General features: G+C 35.2%; 2 protein-coding genes across 4 annotated transcripts in view; both read right to left on the reverse strand.

Moving 5' to 3' along the window:
• Positions 1–1,810: 1,810 nt before the first annotated feature.
• LOC120345770 (uncharacterized) lies at positions 1,811–8,257 on the reverse strand. Its single transcript, XM_039415315.2, has 2 exons — positions 7,543–8,257; positions 1,811–2,911 (listed from the first exon to the last, which is right to left on the reverse strand). The coding sequence occupies exons 1-2, from the start codon at positions 8,030–8,032 to the stop codon at positions 2,415–2,417; spliced, it is 987 nt and encodes a 328-aa protein (XP_039271249.1). The 5' UTR covers positions 8,033–8,257; the 3' UTR covers positions 1,811–2,414.
• A 2,416-nt stretch (positions 8,258–10,673) lies between these two features.
• Positions 10,674–22,492, reverse strand: part of LOC120345351 (voltage-dependent L-type calcium channel subunit alpha-1D-like) — a 64,955-nt gene continuing 53,136 nt past the window's right edge. For all 3 annotated transcript variants that reach the window (XM_078114927.1, XM_039414770.2, XM_078114928.1), the window contains exons 28-41: positions 21,821–21,943; positions 21,367–21,524; positions 21,104–21,281; positions 20,905–21,032; positions 20,617–20,816; positions 19,698–19,799; positions 19,132–19,274; positions 18,368–18,499; positions 18,144–18,280; positions 17,145–17,504; positions 15,576–16,277; positions 14,895–15,069; positions 12,387–12,466; positions 10,674–12,083 (exon numbers count right to left, since the gene is read on the reverse strand). In XM_078114927.1, the coding sequence (XP_077971053.1) occupies positions 11,900–12,083; positions 12,387–12,466; positions 14,895–15,069; positions 15,576–16,277; positions 17,145–17,504; positions 18,144–18,280; positions 18,368–18,499; positions 19,132–19,274; positions 19,698–19,799; positions 20,617–20,816; positions 20,905–21,032; positions 21,104–21,281; positions 21,367–21,524; positions 21,821–21,943 (2,802 nt within the window). In that variant the 3' untranslated portion in view covers positions 10,674–11,899. The remainder of the gene's footprint in view (positions 12,084–12,386; positions 12,467–14,894; positions 15,070–15,575; positions 16,278–17,144; positions 17,505–18,143; positions 18,281–18,367; positions 18,500–19,131; positions 19,275–19,697; positions 19,800–20,616; positions 20,817–20,904; positions 21,033–21,103; positions 21,282–21,366; positions 21,525–21,820; positions 21,944–22,492) is intronic.

Raw genomic sequence — 22,492 nt, forward strand, 5'->3', positions numbered from 1 at the left:
TATATAAAATACCATTGAGCTGAATAACGCTTAGTCTTTGGCAATTCATGCATATAGTCCTGTGGCTGAGGTTTATAATGTGGACGATGCTTCCAGGCAACAACAGCAGAAAAATGTGTGTCCTCTGCCTGGCAAGTTCCAAATTTTTTCGCCGTGTAGATGTTCATCCAGTTACAGCCGTTTGTATCCCAGGCAAGTCAGAGTTGAAAAGAACATTGATATCAGGTTCTAGTGAGGTAGACACACAGTCTAGCGCTCATGGAAGGGGTCGGCAACCTACGGCATTGGAGTTAAATAATTCGGCCCGCGATGCTTTACTGAAATTTAGCGACAAAACGGCGTCTGCAAATTTAAACCATGATTTAATTTTATAATATACGCTCCGGGAGCAGGCTTTTGGACACGAAATGGACCTATGGGTCGTTTTGTTATTATGTTGTTCTTGTTCTTCATTAATTATCCTTCTTCCTATCGCTATGAAAAAATCGCTTTTCTCTTTAATTACTGGACCAATTGCTTTTCAGTGGTTGAAGATTATATATATATATACTCGCATTCGAAAGGAAATTATGCTTCTGAGGAAGCCAGGGAAAAAGCAATTAGGCTCACTTTTTTACCACACTCGAGAAATAAAAGCCCACAAGCAACTTTGAATTTGCTTCTGTAATACGGGAGTTACGAAACGATTTTTCCTCCCGCTTTGGTGACTTTCGTTCTCTTGAAAACGAATTCAGGCTGTTTAGTACTCCGTTTTATGTCCCCGTGGATACGATTGCAGAATATATTCCAACGGAGCTTCTTAGAGATGCAATGCAATGAGGAAATGAAATCCATTTTCTATTCGAGAGATGTGTCAGATTATTTCTTCTTGAAGGAAATCTCTATCCAAAGTTGACAAACCGTGCCATCGTCATCACCATGACATCGATGCAACAACAAGTGTCACATTACGTGTCATTTGTATATTTCGCCTAGTAAGACGATTTGAGTCCACAAGTCATGGCAGTGTTCGCTCGGTATTTAAAGTCTGAAATTTCAACTTTGGATCTGTGTGAAAAATATAATTCATCGGCCACCCGTTCGGTTTTAACTTTCTTAAAAAATATGTGTTTGCATCCCTTAATTTTTACCCACGAGCACCACGCCCACGGGCAAAAATGGCGTACTGATTGAACCACCGCCAACAACTACCTCTCAGAGTGGGAAGATTTGCGATAATAGAGTTGGAAGCGACTGACCAGCTAAGAGTGGGATCCGAATTGGGCGCTCCGGAAGTATGTGTATCAATATGGAGGTAACTATTTCTGTTCGCCTACTTTACATCAAGTTGTGTAAAGGAAGTGATACCTATTGGTAGGGGGCATAATCACTTGGCTAACACAGACAATCCCCGAACTCGTAATATAAATGAAACAAAGAAAATCGGAATAAAATTATGGCCTAACCCTAACCTGGTACACATACTATACGGGAGTACCCCAAATTGTGACAAAAATGTCGGTGTACAGTGGTTGAGTAGGGAAACAAGTCTAGAGTAAAATTTTGAGCTAAAGACAATGCCGTTGACTTGTTGTTGATTGTCTTGTTTTGTAATATCTTTTCTGAAATCTCCGAAATCCGATGTTTCACCCGATACTGATTTTGAATACAATTCTAACTATTTCCGATTATCGATTCTGGACATGTTAAGCGTTGGTAACTAGGTGCCCTTATATCCGGACATTCTCAGTTGTTTTCTGCCAGTAGTTTCTGTTTCGAATAGCACTTTTAGAATACATTGGATTCATATGTTGTTTGAAATGAATGTTAATAATGAATTTGTTCAATTTTATTAGTTTACATTCAAAATATTAACCATGAGCAATAAAGTATGATAAATGTAATTAAAGCAAGAAAAAGATTTAAATAATAAAAGCACACTAAAGCGAAGTTCTACATAAACATTGTAATGTGTCAAGCGGAAGTCGCTCGGAAAATAGACCAGCGGCTCATTGCCAGACTAGTGTGTCCTTGGTCATAAAAGAGTCATCGCATAGCACAAAGCAGTTGCCTGATGCGCGTTACTTTTGGGGCCTAAAATATATCAAATATTTGTTTACTGGTAGTATCGTCAATTCAACTTGACCAGTTCATTCTCTTCACGAAAAACCAAAATGTCCCTAACTAAGAAAGGTCTATTGACAGACAGTTCAGCTTACTAATCGAAGTGTATTGCCAAGCGCAAGCAACAAATGATGGTACTGTCTTGCAGGTTTACAATTATGGTTCTTTTTACAGATGTTCCAAATTCACGATCATAGTCTTGTAAACGCAACCATTCAAAATCCATGCATGCTTTTTCGCATTTCCTGGAGCAATGACTAACAAGTTTTTAACAGTGTACAAATAGGGCAATGGAAACAAATACGGAGAAGCTAAATATCTCCTTTAAGATTTTTGGCTTCCACGTCTCCCGCGCTGCTGAGTTTCGATCGAAAATCGGTGCCAACCCTTGACAAAGAATGTATGCGTTCCGGGTGAGATACGAAGAGCAGAATTTTAACCTTCCAGTCGTTATAAGATGCCACCATGCAAATGTAATAAACAATTAGTTTCAAGTCCATGGTAACGGTGTTCAACATAACAGGGCGTTCAATTAAATTGTGAACAGCGATGAAAACGATTTCATTAAACACACACGCAGCTGCAGCTAACGTGCATCTTTTGACAATCGGTGCTATTTTCGATTTTGGTTCGTCCGATATGTGAGAGTGAGTTTGCTTCACTGGATAGATGAAAAATCCCAGCAGAATCAGTTGATAGGCAAGGGAGAATCCCGTGTAAATTCCAAGAGCAACTCCCCATCTGCTCGCTCGAACTAACATGCATCCGTCCTCTGTCAATTCCATCTGTACATATCTTGCTTCAAGAACTAAAAGAAAAATGAAGAAATATATTAAACCGTCATATCGCCGCAAAATTCAATTATGACAAATAATAACAATTTTTAGAAATAAAAAGGGGTATTTCAGATCGGTAGTAGTTCTTAAACTTTTTGAACACGGCCCAAATCTTGGTTTTATGAACATCTTACAAGTCAAATCTTAAATGTCGAAAACACGGGTTTTGAATGTTAGCACTCGCTATTTTTCTGCTATGTATGAACTAGACAAAACATAAATAACCAGTTATGGACGCAGTTCCACGAAACAACGAAACATTAAAAATCATTTATTTTGTGTGATCGATGGTGCTGAAAATTTTCCTCCATAATATTTGCAATGCACGTCTCTATTTTATTGGGCGCAATGCGCACATTGTCACTTGGATTGAGGCGAGGCGAGTGCCAAAATTCTGGTGCTTCCGGTGTTGGAATTTCCACTCTTAGCAACACGGATAACAGTTTGCTGGCCCACCGGCTGATATGCATATTCCAGGTGCAAGCGTCAGTTTCAGCGAGATTCATAGCTACATATGAGCGCCGTAGTGGTGTCACCGACTTTGCACAGTGAAAAATCCCGACAATGAAAACTCTCGAGCAACCAAATATGATTCAGTTTGCCGTTTTTATTATTTTACTCTTTTTTATTTACGAATATTGTTTTGCAGTTTAGTATACGATTTTGACTGACTCATACGCATTAATATTACAAGAAAGAAACCGAGCAAAGTTTGCTCGTTTTATGAATCAAATATTGGGTAGAATATTCTTTCGGGTTTTGATAGCCATTGTTAAATTCGACATAAATGTCAAATATAGCCATTTTAGTTATATCATTAATAAATAAATAAAGAATTATGCAAATAGCAGTGATTTCGAATTGAACTGAATTTTCTTCGTATTTTATTTATAATGTTTGACAAATGGTCTTATAAAATCTCCAATAAAGTATGAGCGCCATATCCAAAAACGTAAAAAATTGTAAGCCTTCGGATTTATTCAAATGTTGACCACTTTGGTAGATAACGCAGATATCAATCCCAAGAAAATATCAGCGGGGAAAAGAGACAGGGCAGGAAATTAATGCAACGAGTCGATGGTGCGCAATTGTATACTGAGTCATGAAACAATGGCTTATCAAATTTCGTAGTTTCGTTAATCACTACATTGTAAACATATTTTGTACATACTGGCAAAACACAAAATACATTACATATTGTGATATATACCCATACGGTTGCGTTGCCCTAATAAAGACTGTGCAGTCAAAATGGTGTGTATGATCTTGTCTAAATAAGTTTATTTTGAATATATTACGATAGAGTTATTATAGGACGTATTGAATTCTTTCCTTTACGTCTGAAAACTTGTTTCCCTGAAATATTAGTAACTTTTGTCAAATCTTGCCCTATTATGCGCGTGATTCTGCTACAGTTACGCTATATTAAGCAATTATGTATTGTCTTTGTAATCATGCAGTAGACTCACGATTTTCGTGAGTTTATCAGCACCTAAAAGCTTTGAATTCCGCATGTTTTGTGTCATATGATTGTTATTCTTTATTTCTATTGCATAATTTTGCCTGAGAAATCCCCTCATCAAGCATGGGTTGCATTCATTCTTTTTTGCAAACAAAGGACAAATTTCAGTACAGGGTCAAACAATGTTATATTTAGCAAGACAGACATCGCGCACATTTGTAATACGTTTGTTTTCTGGTTTATTCTTTTTGAAAAGTAAACATCAGTAATTTCACGTGTATTGATAATCAAATGTCTTACTATTCAAATACATATATATCATTACCAGGCAACCCGGCCAGGTTTTTTGCCAGCTTTATTATAAGAACGAATACTTGAAGCTGCGAATTACAACAAACAAAAAAAACTATTGTTTATGTTCGTCTTATTTGCACTCATAAAATCTGTTTCACCAGCGGGGTTAAATGATTCGATGATTTCAAACTTAAACTCTAGTTAACCATAGAATTATAATAACTATCGATATTATTTAAAGATAATTGCATAAGAGTATGACGAATCTTACTCAAAAGTATCCAAATTAATCGATATTAAAGTCAAATTATGGAAGTGATTAATAAATATTACGCGCTTTGTGGTTACGAACCCATCAATATAATTGCTGGCTATAAAATAATGATGGACTAATACGAAAGTATCGTGTCTTTACGCTTATGTACAAAATAGCATCTACGCATGGTGGAAGTTCAATTGCCAACATACCGAGCAAAATGAAAATATTATTTTTTGATGGCCTGATACGTGTTATGACTCGAATAATGGGGTCGAATATTTTTTCGGGTTATGATAGACACTGTTAAAGGAAGTAGAACTTGATATAACAATATTTGGTGATCTGCTCTACTTTTCATATAGTATGGTGATTCTATAGGGTGCTAGGGAAATATCTAACCGCGAATTTATGAGGTTAAATTTGAATACCAACTGTCTAAAGTTGCAACAACGTTTGAAGTAACAGGAAGACTTAAAAACGTCGTTAACGACTTTTATTACATTCCTTGCCAAAAAATTGTAGATGTATGTGGTTTTCAAGTTTAATATCATAAAACCCGTTGAAATAAATATGTCTGGAATCTTTAGTATTTTCCTCTTTGACTTTACTTGTGAGTTCACTAGTTGTTTTCGCTAATTCTCTAGTACTTCCTTTATAATATATATTCAGTAAACGCATGATACTGTGTTTGAAGCGAAATCAACGCACCAGCGAGAATGTATGGGTGGGGTGATGTCGAAGCAATTCAAGTAATAGATTACTCTAATAACACACGCAGTGAATATGCTTTAAAAGTTTAACCATGTTGTGTGAGTAATTGATATAACGAAATCCGAAAATTATCAAAAACGAGGACCCATATTTAATTTATTCTACACAAACATGTATAAATATGAATAAACGCATTTTCGTTCGAAGTATGAATTACTGTATCGCGTTACTTGTGCTTGTGGTCTGCGCCGTTGGAATCTGTCTTTCATCACCAAGTCAGTTATATTGTCTCACCACAAAAATAGTATTGTTATAATTGATTGGTAAACTTAAAATTGACATAACTTTGAAGTATTTTCTCAGGGGAGGTCTACTCAATTAAACGATTTGGTGTCTGGTTTGGCAATCAGTTCGGAATTTTATGTCGTTGACAATTTTATGCCAAATGAATCTCTATGATTTAATGTTGACGATTGATTACAATGAAGTTTTGAAAATTATTACGAATAAAATATAATACCATCGTAATGACGGTTTAATTAACAGGAGTGGAGATTCGATAATTGATCATTTGCGACAACCGCGTGGAATGAATTATAAGAAAGGCTATTATTCAAAAAGTTTTATCAACAAGTTTGCAATTTCCAATATTGCATAAATCAAGAAATAAGTACAACATGGAAGTTCGGTGCCCCCTTTTCAGGCAGATAAAAAGGAAGGGAAAAAATCGGATATCCTAAAAACGATATTCATGTTGTTGATTTTTTTATCATTTTCTTTCCAGGACGCTTTATCAAAACATTAAAAAAAACTATTTTCAACATTTGCATTGGCTTTAACCCGTGAAAATATACTTCGCTACAGGCACATTCGATTTATACCGGTATATTAATTTTTTTAACACTCAAAAAATTATGATTGAATATGTAGTCCAAGTTATACTAAAAATGAAGTATAGATCGTCATGGGTTCGCTCAATCTTGAGTCCGTTGCTGCATGAACTCAATGGCAATACCTCGATAGAAATTCTTGACCAACGTCATTTGGAATTAGATTCTTTGTTTATAGGTTTTTCAAACTCGACATCCCGCCAATTGGCAAGACCCGTCATAACATGTCATTTGCGTTAGTTATATAAAATAGGACGCCAGTTCCCGCCAAATTGGCTTAGTCAGCTTGTATCAGCTAAATCGGAAGTTCTCGAAGCGTTCGTGTCGTCTTGCAATCCAACATCTGGTACTGCATAACTGCGTCGCCAAGCATAGCCGAACTAATTCATTTAAAAATCGCCAAGAGTAGTGTGGTGCAAGTAGGGCCGAGGAAAAAACACTACGCTATATATGGTATGCATCGAATCCAGTACAATATATTATAAACGTATCATTGCCTAACTATATCGCAATAACATGGTCATATTAAAATAAAGAGGAATTGATTTGGCACTGAGTGACACAACAGGAACTCGACTGGAAAGTTAAAGTAACGCCTCCTTATAGAGATTCTTCAAACCGGATAAGAAATATACACGTGGGTGTCATTGTCCAATGACAGCATTGACATATATAACGCGTAAAAAGGGATCGATCCATTTTCAATGACTAAGCGGTAAATGGAGAAACAAGTTGCAAGTATATATTATACATTTCATTATATAAAAGAGTGAAAACTTTTTTATATCTTTCTCCCAATGCTCCAGACAACACTAGTAGACCTTATCTTAAAATATTTTGTCCTCCTCATCTAGTTGGGAATATGTAACCATTTCAGTTACATACAATATTCAATATTTCAAATATGTAGCAAAACTTCATTTTTAAATTGAAGTATATATATATATATATATCGTTTTTTAAACGTAATTAAAACTGATATCTTACCGGGACCCATTGCAGCCAGAGTAACTGTGAGAATCAAAACCAGTATATTGAAAATTTTGAATGTTGTTGTCTTCACTTTCTTCAGAATCGGTTGGTCGTACAAAACCCATTGCCGTAACCATAGAAAAGCATAGACGCATGCGGTGCCCAATGTCGTCAAGGCGCTCTTTGATATAAATATTGCGGCAAAGGAGCCGAAGCCATTTTTTCCAAGTCCCAGTTGTAAAATATCTATGATCAGTCGTAAGTTAATGGTCACAATGACAACGACAAGCAGTCCACGAAGAACAGTAGCATACTGAACAGTACAATTTGCATCAGTCGGACCTTTTCGAGAACGACAGAGTGCCACCGCCAAACTAATCAGAAAATAAAAGGCCACAACAAGCATTCCTGCCAATATTCCAATGTATATTTGCGTTGCCCATCGTTCTTCATCGCAAACTTCTTGATTTAAGTAAAATTCTGAATAGTTGTTACTCTTGTTCATCTCCGCTTCAGTGCAATCCTTTAGATGCGATAAGTATTTTCTTACTCTAAAAAGCGCAACAAACACCACGATATATTCCGCAATAATGATCTGCAGTCTCCATTTGAGAGAGTTTTGTCGTGCTACAGGTCTGGCAGCCGTGACGCACGGCTGACGCAATCTCTCCTTGCACCATCCACGTACATACGCAGAGTTATCGTGATCCCTCGATTTTTATTAATTTCAACAACAATTCAGATGATCCACATATAGGTCCACAGCGGGTGATAATAGGAAATGAGCAATATTACTCTTTCATATAATACAGAACACACTGGTATAGGCATAAACGAGAGTTTTCCTGAAACTTCCTGCGAGTAAATGCCAACATTGTATTTACAAGATGCAGAAAAACTTGTCATATATATAAATGAATTGCATTTTGAAAAATGTTGGTGTTGTTGTAACCATCCCACAGCACCTCAAAATGGGTAATGATTTCGCGATCGTTACCCCTCGTGGTCACTTAATACATTTTAAGGTCTCAAAGTCTTAGTAACAGTTTATAGTCATAACAAAGACGAACATTGTGATTTTAACCGTATCATCCAAGAGTACAATTTTCGTAAATCAAGCTTGAAAATGTAATAAAAAACATTGAGAGTAATAAGAGGAGATGAGGAAAAAGTTGTAACTGATTTTTCTGAAATTCAAATACAGTGCGTTTTCTGTAAAGAAATAACATGAATATGTGTTTGCGATATTTTTCACATTCTGTAAGTAGGCCTGGCTTTGACCGCTGAGCTAACCAAGAGTAATCCCAAAACTCTAACTCTATGTTTGCAACGCAAACATTATAAGGTTAACGCGTTCAACTCGGTAATCTCGGAGCTGACGTTTCGTTCTAATTATAAAAGAACTAGATTGAAACTTCGAAAAAGAGCAGAGTGAGTATGACGCAGTAATTTACTGCACCGAACTCATCTAAAAAGCCATTGCGTTAAAATTTATCGTACCGTGATAACCTCCGTGTTTGCCCACGCTTAGAATTTGAATTGCCTTCAGAGACTAAAAGGAAGCTTTGCATCATTCTATTTTGAGGTAATGAATAATGAAATTACCATAGATCAATATTCATTATCTCACAGAAGATCGCAACCACGAAATAGAAAGTAAAATTGTAGTATATACATATATATTAAATAAGGTCGTCCTAACACCTAATGTCCTCTTATTATTGAATAACTATAGTCACTTATAACAATTCAAATGCTAGCATTCACTAACAGCAGGGTGAAATCTCCAGGAATATGTCGAGATAAACTTTATTTTTGGTTTTAACGAAACACCTGGGGATAAAACTTGAACGTTAAACCCAGAGGGAACCAGAAACCAAATATTTTCAAAGATGGTTTCATGTAGCAAGCAAAGTGTAACAAAATTCGAGATTTGTATTCAAATCTAATTAAGGTTACCGTATATTATAATATTTATATCTTAGTTTTGGTAAGAGTCGATTTTCAAAAACTTCCAATGAATAGTCAAAGAAAGAAATTATCTTAAATTTTGTAGTAAGAATGTCATCACGAGATTGTGTAAACTTTAAAATCAGACAAAACTAAACAAAAACACATTTTTATTCGTGCTTATCAAATCATATGTAATCAACCTTGCTACAAACGTGATCAAAACACATCATCACCGATGCTTCGTTGTTATTTTAGTCCCAATCAATAATTTATACAGATAGCTTCACATCTTTAAGCATTGTTAAAAGTCAAATATATAGAAATATATACCAAATACAGTTATGTTTCTTCGCATAATAAATCTCAAGTTCATGCCGATATTTCAAATTGAATATAAAATTTGTATACCGTGTTCCCCGAAAATAAGACCTATCTTGAAAATAAGACCTAGCATGAATTTTGAAAATTATTTTGATATAAGCCCTCCAATTAAAATAGGACCTAGTCGATTGCGCAGAATCTTTTTCGACCTAGTAGATAGCAAGAAATCTTTCCTGCTCGTTTCAAATCTTAATAATCTATGTTTAGCAGTTATTTTAAATAAAAACGTGTTATTTATAAGTATATAGATATCGGTTTTCGTACTATTTGAAAATCTCGTAATTCTCTACTTTGTAGTTTTGTTTTTGATAAATGAAAATAAAAGATATCCCCCCAAAATAAGCCCTAGTGTTATTTTTCAAAATAAAATGAAATAAGACACCGTCTTATTTTAGGGGAAAAACGGTAGTAATGTGGACATTGCGCATTTTACTGTCATCAACACTGAGCATTTCCGTAACATTTGTGCTCGAAGGCAATAAGGAGCGCAAGATTAAAAGACTCGCTAACGATGAAATAACGTTAATAATATTTGTTCCTGTTTTCCTGTAAAAGCGATAACTTATTTGATAAAAATATATCAATTTGAAAAATTCAAAGTCAATCTCGACAGGACTACATTTACGAACTCCAAATCTATCTTGAAAACTTAAGTTAAAAGTTGATTTATTTTTTGAATTATGTCACCTCCTAGTTAAAAAGGATCTGAATTCACACAAATTTGCTATTTTACTCAAGTATAGTAATGTTCAAATTTTGGCAGGACGTGACATACCCCTGTTTACTCACTCAGGCAAAAGAACGAATACGGATTTTCATAAAATTGTTTTTATTTGTCGAACCACAGTATAGAGAGATAAATTGTCATAAAGTGCTGGCAATTTTAAAAGAAAGAGAGAGAGAGAGAGAGAGCAAATAATAATAAAAACTATTATACCATTCAGTTCACAATTATACTATTTTCGTTCAGTGCCATTACATTTGAATGGTAGGCAATTTAAAAGGCATGTAAAGTCGTACATTATTCAAGTATATATATATTTTTAAATTGAGAATCGGGAACTCAACAGAAACAAATATAAGCAAAATTTAACAAACCCAACAATTAGCCAAGCATGAACTTATAAAGTGAGCTATAAACCAAGCTTGAACAATGAATGAATTTTTAACGATAAAGTGATAGTATATCTCCGGTATTTCAAAAAGCGCATATTCTAAGAAGATTGTTTTCTAAAGGGCTTGACTTTCATTGCGAACAAAGTTTGAATTCATTTCTGAATACGTGTGGCGAAAACATATAGATAATAGTATGATCCTATAATAATATTGAAACTTGTACTCCGCTTGTCACACCACAAGAGTACAAAAGCGAGGGATATGATTTGTGCATACTTTTCGACAGGATGCGAAAATCATCCATAATACCTAACAGAAATGCGATTTTTGTTGATTGGATGAAGAATTTACTCAAAGGTTTTTCGTTATATGACGGCAAAGAACAGACAACTGAGTTCACGAGAATGGAACGTCAGAGGCTAAAAGTTGTATTTTCAATATTCTATTGACGTCGTTCTCTTGCATTATTTATTGTAACTCGTAGAGAAAATCTAATTTGTTTGTTTTACAAATTTGAAGTGTTATTTAAGCACTTCTCAAAATAGAGTATGATATATAATTGTAGCAAAAATCAACCTTACAATAAGTTTTACACGAGCTTATATTTCAGAGCCATATCCCGATATGAATCCAAACACCAGCCGAAATATTCCTTCGTAATCTTGAAAAGACATATGCGTTGAAATAACTAGCCTAAGATCGAGTCCCCTACTTAAAAAGAATATGTCTATATATTGCAAAGAATAAAACCATAACAGGACCAATTTCGTATTATAAACTTTACCCATCTCATGGGAGGCAAAAAAGAAAAATCCATGTATTAAATTAATTGCTCCTTTGTGGTGCCGGTCTCCACACCACGGCCATAGGCAATCGCTTACACGATCTCAAGGATTGTTGCAGACAAAAAGACGTCGAGTTGTCATTTAGTCCTTGGTATTATCATTTCACTAGCGAGCTCTGCCTCTTCGTCACTCTGATTCAGTTTTATGGAAGACTGTCGGGGATTCGGTGTTCGCGTATCGTTTCTTAGCTCTGGTATGGTATCCGGAAAGTATGACGCTAATTTTGAAACGGGTATTGATTCGTCAAGTTCATCAGCAAAACTGTAAAAAAAATTATAACTGAAACAAATTCACTCAATTCCAATACCTTGCTACAGAGAATCGGGAAAGGTACGCATAGTAAATTATTCCAGAATTTTATTCTAAAATTGATTCGATTTCTCGTTTTCGAAAAATTTAAGCTCATTCACTTTGCAGAATTTTACTCGGTAATATGTAGATTCAAATGTAATAACGCCAATTATACATTAAGGTAATTCAATTCAAAACATTGTGTTTTTATACCTGATATAAATATGATTAAGGGTAGGAACCATAATTGAATATAGGTAGTATTTAAGTTACCTGTCTTGACGACAAAGTCGATTCTGACTTGAATTTTGTTTAGAAAAATGATTGTCCAGAATTACTTGCTTTCCACCATTCTGTAAATACAATAGAAAATATATAAAAAATTCCTTGTTTTTTTATATGCATTGATTTTCAATATAATAGTATACCCTTGGAAGAAAAAATATTTAGTAGAAATCGTGACTATATTAGAAAAGGGCTATTGATCAACTCTAATTAGGCCACTATAATACATAGTGCAATTTATTTATTTAATCCCGATTGAGCAAATTTTCACGCCCGGTTCTGAATAAACACGTGAAAACATTGTTATACGTCACAGCGCCCATTTTTAGAAAAAAAGAATTCTTGCTCAGCTAATTTTTTGCATTCTCTTCATAGAAATTCTTTGGAAGTTCTACTTCTCGGTAAATTGATAATGAGAATTTGCATTTTATACGTGATTCAGCGGTTTGACGATCATCGCAATTCATACTGCGCGTAACGTGTGACGTGACATGCGTATGAGTACATACAATTGCTTGTTGTTAGGAGGCATAGTGGAAAACTATTTTGACCCGGAAATTTCACTCAACTTCGTCCCATATTTTAATGATTTTTTTTTTCGAATTTTGAATATTGTGTAGAACTGTAGATGCTTTAATACTCTAAGACAATATCACAATAAAATACAACTTTTTGGGTACTCCTGATGTATGCGCACCAAGATGTCGCATAACCTGAACCCTAACCTGGTACACAACCTGAGTTCAGGTTGTGCACCATCTTGATGCGCATACTTCAGGGGGTTGTTCGCTTTTTGAAACATTGGGGTCTTTTTTGTATGAAATATCAGAACTTGTGCAAAAAATCATGTTTACCAAAGCTAATTCGCAATCATTTTCAAAGACCTCAAGTATGAATCGTGGGCAAGCAACTCCATTAGAGAATTGAATACAAAAAGTGTGATTAAATTTTTTTAAATTTTTGTTTGTTTTATATTAATATCTCTGCAGCATTTGCTAAATGCTGAAAAAAGCATTTGAGACGGTATGTGATCACGACCTTTAGCATTTTGCCACCACGACGGTGATATTTTCATAAGTTTCGGTGTAATTACAAAATAACATCACACATTACAATTGTGTAATGCAATGTCACATGAGAAAGGTTACCTATAGATACGTGATGAAAACATTGCTTCATATAACACAAAACAGCATTTCTTTTCGCAGCAGCAATGCTATAACCAACCGTTATAAGGTAGGCCATATATGTACAATACTATAAGTTTGCATAATACAGTATTAGGTTCCACTTTTCAATATTTAAGATAGTAGATTTGAACTCGAATTTAGGTTTGACATTTCATTACTGCAGCTTTATAATTAAACTAAAATCAGAGTTATACTGGGCCAGACATATTCTTGGTTTATTATATAAAAGTGCCATATCACGATGTACATCGTAATTGAATGTGACATTGCAAACTGAAATCCGTGCATATTGTCATGTGTTTGTTACTTTTCAGGGGTTTTTGAAAGTATTTCGTAAAAAATCGTGAAATTTGCTGCAAGATTGATAAAGACAAACAAAATGTGTGCAAGTACACATTGCGCCAAAAGGAAACAGTGTCTAATACAGTTTGCTCGTATATATATAATAGTATTATCAGTTCATTTGCGTCATTCGATGAAATGCCATGACGATATTCTATACCCATATAACACAAATGATTTATTGAAGGCGTATCGACTATAAGCGCGTCTACGTTCATATACACTGCTGCTATCAAAGGACTTTTACGCGGCATTTCCTTTTCGTATCATGTTACAAAACCAATTTTTGGTCTCTCAGCGAAAAACTGAATTGTGGCTAAATATCAGTTGACATGGAGCACTTGGATGATACACACAGTCAATAAAACAGAGACAAGCGGAAGTAAAATGGTATGAGGCGGAAGGAAAATATTTGAATAACATATTCTAATGCACTATTCATAGGGTATTCATAATCGAATTGTTAAGTATCATGCAAAATGTTCAATTTTGTAGAAAAACGTCAACTTTGACATAAATTTGACGTAAATAATAGATTTATAAGAAAATGCCAAATTTCCCATATCTAACAAACATTTGTAATTGATATTTAATTGGAATCGAATTTGTAAAACTTCAACTATGTCTAAACAACTAAAAGTCTCTGAACCCGGAGTAGCGAGATAAGTCAAGTCACGGGACACAACGTTTCGAGGCCAGCCCGTCTCAGAAGTCGAGCCAATCATTGAGACAAGTCTCATTGAAAGCCAATTGGGCCCAAGTCATTCCATTTGGACGCCTACGAGTCACTTTGAGTCTTTGATGAATAGTCCAACTCGGATTGAGTCAGTGACACGAGCTTCTCAAACCACTGGTCGTAATAAATTCTACACAAATATCCATCTCGGCGGTACACCGTGAATTTGAATTTAAAAGTGTCGACAAACTACAATTGAAATGCTGAAAATTAGTTGAAAAAACCTACCCGATATATTTGAACATTGTGTTGTGGTTTGGTGTTTTCAAAGCGATTATTGTTTCCAAGCTTGCTATATAAAATCACTTCATTATTATGTCTTCTGATGTCTCTAATGTCACTATCATCGTCATCGTCCTCCAACGAGTTCCCACGCATTTCATAGTTACGTAACAGTGGACGTCTAAAATGAAATAATTACCGTGTTGTAAATCGAGAAACGTTCGTCCTATATTGCTGAAGAACTCGAGTAACTTTGGTCAAGTTTGCAGTTTGATATAATAGGATATATGTACAGATATCAAATTGTGTATACAATTCTATGTTGCTGCATTAATTCAAAGAACAAAAAAAATGGACGGAATAACTAATTGATCGAACTTAATGAGATTGCCATACAGATATTTGAATAAAGTTAATTCAGAGTTACCAGAAAAACAAATCTTCGTGGTTCGGCGTCCAAACTATTTTCAGGCATATTTGCTATTCTGTAAATACCCGGTATATTATGCTGAGATAATTTTGCTATATATAACACCTATAATCTCGCATGGGGTATTATTATTTGATTAGGCAAAATATAAGTAATATTACAGTCCATTCCTACAGCCTTGGAAGACTTCAAATGATATTAACTACATTGAATAAAATCTGGATGAATGGAACCTTTTGTTCATGATTCATTTATACCTTTGGAAGCTTGTCTCTATCCGGTTATTGATGAGAGGTGTACTTTCCGGATTCGAATCTAAATCATCTCTTGAATGTCTCATGTTTCTGTGAACAGCTGCAGGAACGACAAATGTTCGTTTCGAGGCCTCTGGCGTTGCAGGCAACTTCCGACGCCCGTTAACCTGACTACGTGAATTTGGTTTTATGTCAGCCGTAGACAACGGCTGGAAGGCACTTGAGGCCGTTCTGTAAGTCCTACGGTCCTCTTCCAAATCGCCATTCAAGCTAAGAGTGTCGGATTGAAAATTATCGGAATCGGTTACCGAACAAGATATTGAACTTGCATCGTCGAAAAACGAATCCGATTCTCGATCTAAAAGTCGTTGACGTTCATGAGATCCCATTGGATTGACTTCATCAACGTTATCTGGCACTGACATCGAACGACGGCGTGGTCCGACGACACGTCTTCCTTCGTAATAAGTTTGTCTAATGTCACTTGCGGTTGGTGACTTAGATGCTAAACTCAGTGGATTGCGTTCTAAATGAGCAAACTCTAACGACCGCCTTGAATCCGTTTTTTTCACTTCTCTGGGTTTACCACAATAACATGGTCTTCTTCTAACTACTGGAGTTACAGTCTCATCTTCAGTTGCCAAATGCCGATGCAAATTTTCTCCGACAGACGTGAAGGGCAGAATAAAGTTTCTTCTGTTGCTTCTGCAAAATATATTAAATTGTATGTGAGTTAAAAGTATTTGGGGGTATAATTCAAAATATGCTTCCAGTAAATAGGGTTTGTGTGGTTTGGCATAAAATTCATGTGTAATATATTATATCGGTATAAAATTATTTGGATCTAAATTCTATTTATTTATCAATCGCTCCCGACAATCCTTTAATAAGTTGAAAGCACAGATAAACTCACAACTATTGCACTGCTAGAATACAAAGTACTTGATATGTCAATAGTTTCAGTACAGGAAGGAGGCGGAAGTTTGTCAAATACGGTCGAAACGGGATCCCAATTTTAACGAGACATTTTAAAGTAGAGAAACTAAATTGAAAACCTCGAAAAAACAAAATACGAGGGGAAAAGCGTGACCGCTTACGTCAAGGTTCATTTTACGAACTTGGTGTTAAGCCACGTTTCTATGTGAGTTCTATGGGGGTATTTTTTATTGTAGGATTCTCAGTACTAGCGTGTGTACCAGGTTAAGACTAGGCCATAATTTTATTTCGATTTTCCATATTTCAGTTCTATTACGAGTTCGGGGACTGTCTGTGTTAGCCAAGGGAATATACCCCCTGCCTAAAGGTTTCATTCTCTTTACACAACTTGATGTAAAGTAGGCGAACAAAATTAGTTACATCCATATTGGTACATACACTTCTGGAGCGCCGGATTCTCAAATGTATCCCAATATTTTAGCATATAGCAAGGGGGAATGATACGGAAAAAAACGCCTCTCAAGAGGTCATTGTGGAGTGAGAAAATAATACCGACCCCAGATAATATTAATGCCCAAAGGCAAACATTACTACAAAAAAATATTTAGCTAGACTGAAAACATATCCACATTTCACCTTCTATCCTCTTCTTCCACAGAATATGCGCGTTGTATTGATTTCCTGCTTCTGGGGTTATATTTAACGTGAACTTGATTATCCAAATCTAGTTTTGGCTCTGCAGAATTATTCCTGTTAGTATTATGGCTAGGGCTTGTATATCCTTCCTGGTGCTGAATAGGAGTTGCCCGAGACCTTTTCAAAGAACCGCCTCCGATAAACCGATCCGCGTTGCTATCCGGTGACTTTATATAATGTGCTGAGTTTTGAGAAGGTATCGTGTATATTGCTTCTGCGTTGCGATTATTCTGCTTGTTGTTTGCAACTGCATTGGAGTTTGGGATGGGAGTTTGTGGCATGAGTCGATTTGTCAGTGGACTGTAAAAGTTGGGAAACAAAAATTATAAATCTTGAAACATGAGAAAATAAAATGATTGATGGTGATGGTACGCAAAATAACCAGTCACCACAAATCATTTAAATGAACACAACAATCGAACCAATTTTACAATATTGACAAAAATAGTTTGTAACATATGATATTTCCCAATATTTCACAGTTTTTGCTATATAGTGGATAATTTCAATATACTGTGTTCAAAAACATTTGGAAGAATTTCTTTTACCAATAAGTGTCTGTACAACTCAACTCAACATTTGTAACTTGTTGTACCAACAAACTATGGTGTGTCTAACTCAATCTTAGGCACAACCCAACCCGCTACCGCGTCACACAAAGCGAAATAAATCGAGTACGATTTGGCACATCAGAGTGAAAAACTCGAGAAAATGTAGCAAAGTAGCCCCTCCATCCCAGTGACTTTTGTCAGTATTTATTGGTGCGTAATGTACAATCACAATTTTATATAATTCTAGTAGATATTGATATTTTCAGTGTTCACGTTACTTCGCTTCTAAGTGAGTGCGTGTGACCTTACTTTGAACCTAAAAAAGTGTTTCGAAAATACATGTAGCAAATGTTCATATACTATTTTATTGTGAAAACATTCCACACACCTTTGATCAGAATGCCTTTGATGGTGATCGTTGGGCTTTGGAGGTTCCCCCTCAACTACTAAAGGTCGTTTTGAAGTAACCACTGGAGTTCCAGCGTGTCCAGGAGCACCCTTGAGTCCAAACAAGCTATGACGTCTCTGCAAAATAAGATTTAATGTTAGTATTTATTTGAAAACTGTCACGCTGATCAGTATGTATTACAGTCCAATAGTACATATACCGACCCTGTGAATAGGTTCGTCATCATAATCAGCTGACTCGCGGTCTGCCTCCTCATCACAATCATAAGTCAACAGATTTCCGGATATTGTTCTCTTCAATTCCGGACCAGTATCTTGTATGGCTCTGATACCCGCCTGGTGAAAAAACAAGAGGATATGATATCAGTTTATTGTATGTAAGCAAAACATTCAGTTCTACTTTGGACTTGTGGATTGTTCAATATCACAAGTAAACAATAATGGTTATTATTTTGAGCCGATTTAAAAATCGATAGTTATATAAGCCTCCCCGAAAATCCCCTATACTAAAAACGAAACTGTCTAATCTATATGCTTAGTTAAAATAGATATATTAATACTAGTTGAGCATTATTTTCATTGAGGTTTGCCCTATTGAGTATTTTCATTTCTAATTAAAACTGTATTCAATTTAACAGCCCCCTGGAAACGCAAATGATGCGAATTCTAATAATCTTCAAAATTAGTAATTTGGTAACTCGAATGCTGATTTGGATTTTTGTCTAGAGTGCGTAAAGACTGAAATCCCCATCTGAGTATTGTTAGATAAAAACGAAACATTTTGTTTGGCACAAACGTAGAGTATTATAGAATTTTTGTTACGACTATCCACTCTATATATACATACAATAACAATATAACAATGAATAGCATAATAGTTAAGCGTATGACTTATTTTTGCGTGTGAGGCGTTTGCTGCAATTTTCTATCGGCATTCTCTGCAACATAACTAAGAAAAACAAATTTACCTGTAACGTGTGTGTATTTCCTCCTTGAGCGGGGAAGTTTCCACTTGCATGCTGCATTTGTTTTTGTTTTTTCTCTCGGAATTTTCGGAAATAATCTTGAATCAAATACGTGGCGTAGAATTTTCCCACTGTAACTTCGTCATCTGTAAATTCGTAAGAAAGAGGGTGCATAAATTTACTGGTAGTGGTGATTCTTTTTTGAAAATTTGTCGTCTGGGTTAAGGATGCAATCTGGTGATATCCACCTCCAGCATTGGCCACCGTGTGCCTTAATTACCTTGTATTAGATTGGGTTTGGCGTTTACGAATAGGATAAACAATAGTCATAGCAGGTATTTTACATTATAGTATACGGCTGGTAGAACCTAATAAAAACAGGACACTGCTAAAATATATGAACAGGAAGGTCAGACGACTCCACTTTGACCAACGTCAGCAACATTTCAGCCAAATGTTACATGAATTGTACAAAATGTCATATTAAATATGTTTCGAAGTATTTCAAACATTTAGATTGTAGTGATAGGTTCATTCATAGGAATATATATATATATTAACGTAATTACTTCCAGCCGGTGGCACAACTTGATCTAAAAGCTTTATTGATGTTCTTTTCCATATTTTCTTGATCACGGCACGCAATTCTTCATTGGCTTGATCGATATTGCCTGTGAGTGTTATAAGAAAAATTAATATCTGATAATGTTAAAATTATTCTAAACAACATAATATGAATATAGCTCACCACGCCGATACGTAGACATTTTATTATGTTTTGATAGCATTTTTAAAAAGTGTATGCTTCTTGAATCAAATTTGGCTGTTCGATTACACTCGTATATTGCATTTAAAATACAAGCGAACTTTTACATTGTAAATCACTGTAAAAACGCTGCATAATTTCGCTTATCAAGTGAAAATTCCAGACATTTAAATTGATAACAAAGGTTGATCATTTCTCGCTGTGTCATTTTTGTCCTTTTCACCACTTTCAAAGTGCGATCATTTTAGCGAGTTAAAATGAATAAATAATTTCGAGTGTACGTCTCCATTTATATAGGGTCGAAATTGTCTTTTTAAATCCATCGATGATAATTGACGTCTTACTTTTTGATTTTTCAACATTGCACATAAAAGGAATGTAGATCATCTAAGCCAGGAGTGGCCATCAAATTAACAAATCATATTGAACATAAAAACTGCGAATTCGTTAAAAATGCGCCCACAGAGCCGAGCTTATTGGCACCGGTGAATTTTTTTTCGTGTGCGTGTGTGCAGTTATATGCATAATCAGTACTCATTCGTTTTTGTGCATGGTCTTATCAGTCGATCGCGAGCTGTTTTGAATAGTCGATCGTGGTCGAAAGCAGGTTGGCCACCCCTCCTCTAAACAACTAGAATATAATTTTTAACTATTCTGCAAAAATAAAATTTTCACGATACCGCTGAGTATACAAAAAAAAATGTCTTGAATTTGTTACTCACCCTCTGATTTGATTTTCAATGACGTGCGAACCAGAGCAAAAAGTGTAGCATTGAACATTACAGTCCCATCGCTATTGAGAGGCATGTTCATAGACACTAGTTTTCTGCAAGCCATTCGTTGTGGACAAAGTTTTCCAAAACCTAGCGGTGGTTGTATGTGACGAAGTAACTTAACAACGTGTAGATGTTTTATCCTGCCACTAAATAAATTGGATAACGAACAAAAATTTATTATTTGGAATAATTAAATGCACATGCAAATCCCTGGCTCAAAATTCAAGTACTTACTTTGCTTCGGGATCATATTCAGACCATATCCTAGCAAACTCATCAAGATGATGCAGTCCCAAAATGGACCAATCGCGTGTCAGGTAATCAAAATTGTCCATAATGACAGCGACAAATAAATTAATAATCTGAAAAGAAATAATATAACATGTCAATGAAATATAATATAGATAATATAATTAACAAAACAAAAACTTACCAAAAATGCGCATAACATATAAAAGGTAAGAAAATAAGTGTAGGCGAAGTCACTTCCACAGGTAAATTTATCTTCAGGTAAAGCATTTCCAGTGGAATTCCAGTCCGAATAATCATCGCACTCTCGACCGGAAGCGGAAGCAAGCATGACTTCTTGCCATGCTTCCCCGGTAGCACATCTGACAAATAGGAATATAGATAACAATGTATAATATGTTATAAAACATTTACCGAGTTAAATTTCACATAGGAAAAGAAACACACCTGAATAGCAACAACACGGCTTGCAGAAATGTTTGAAAATTATTATTTCTGTTGATTTGTTCTTCGTCCAACGGCTTTATCTTTCCAAATATTTGCATGCCAATGACGGCGTATATGAAGAATAACATGACAATAAGTAGAGCGACATAGGGAAGTGCCTGAAAAAAAATATTGTTAAAAATAAATTCAAAAATAAAGAAAAATACGAGCCACAGCCGCCATATTCACCATATATGCATCTGAAACAAACAACCAGTCAACTAATCTCATACACGACATGGATTGGTAACCGAGCGAGAGGCCCTGGTACGCCATATATTTAAGCCCCGTATCGTCCTTTTTCCGATATCGTGATAAATAGGTAAATCGTATCCACATTCACTATACATACTTGTTCTTTTACATATATATATTTAAGATATTAATAGCTGGCTATGAAAAACAAGTAACTTACTTGAAATGACTTTATGAAAGTCCACAATAATGTTCGGATACCTTCTCCTCTGCTGAGTAATTTGACAAGACGTAAAACACGAAATAAACGAAAGAAATTGATACTGAATGATTTTTCACTTCCCTGAAATGAATATACATTCGATCTTTACGATTTTAAAATTACTAAGAAAACACACGTGTTTTCCATCGTTGGAGAAACAGCAAAATGGAGTACTTTATTGAAGTATTAAAATTTGTGAGATTGTATAAAATTTAGAATAAATCTACTAAAATCATTAGTTTTGGCATAACCAAATTTTTCCAGTAAAGTGACCTCGAAAAAAATTGGACAAAATTACTCCATTTACCACATCGTCTCAAATAAATGACGAAATCAATGATAAGTATCATATAAAACTTAATATATCACCACAAACATGCATATGGCTCAGGTATTATAACTATATAACTATACAACTACATAACTATATGTAATATAGATTTCAAATCGATAACATCTTACCTACTTTTAGTTAAACGTAATCTTACAAGTTGCATGCATAGCAAATGATGTATAATTTCGGAAGCAATGCACCAATGCAGCCAACACGAAAACATAGATTCACAATAATTTATCATGCAACGATATGAATGAACTACATATATTAGTAGTAAGCAACAAACCACATGC

The sequence above is a fragment of the Styela clava genome, chromosome 8 (assembly GCF_964204865.1).
Source record: "Styela clava chromosome 8, kaStyClav1.hap1.2, whole genome shotgun sequence".
NCBI lineage: Eukaryota > Metazoa > Chordata > Ascidiacea > Stolidobranchia > Styelidae > Styela > Styela clava.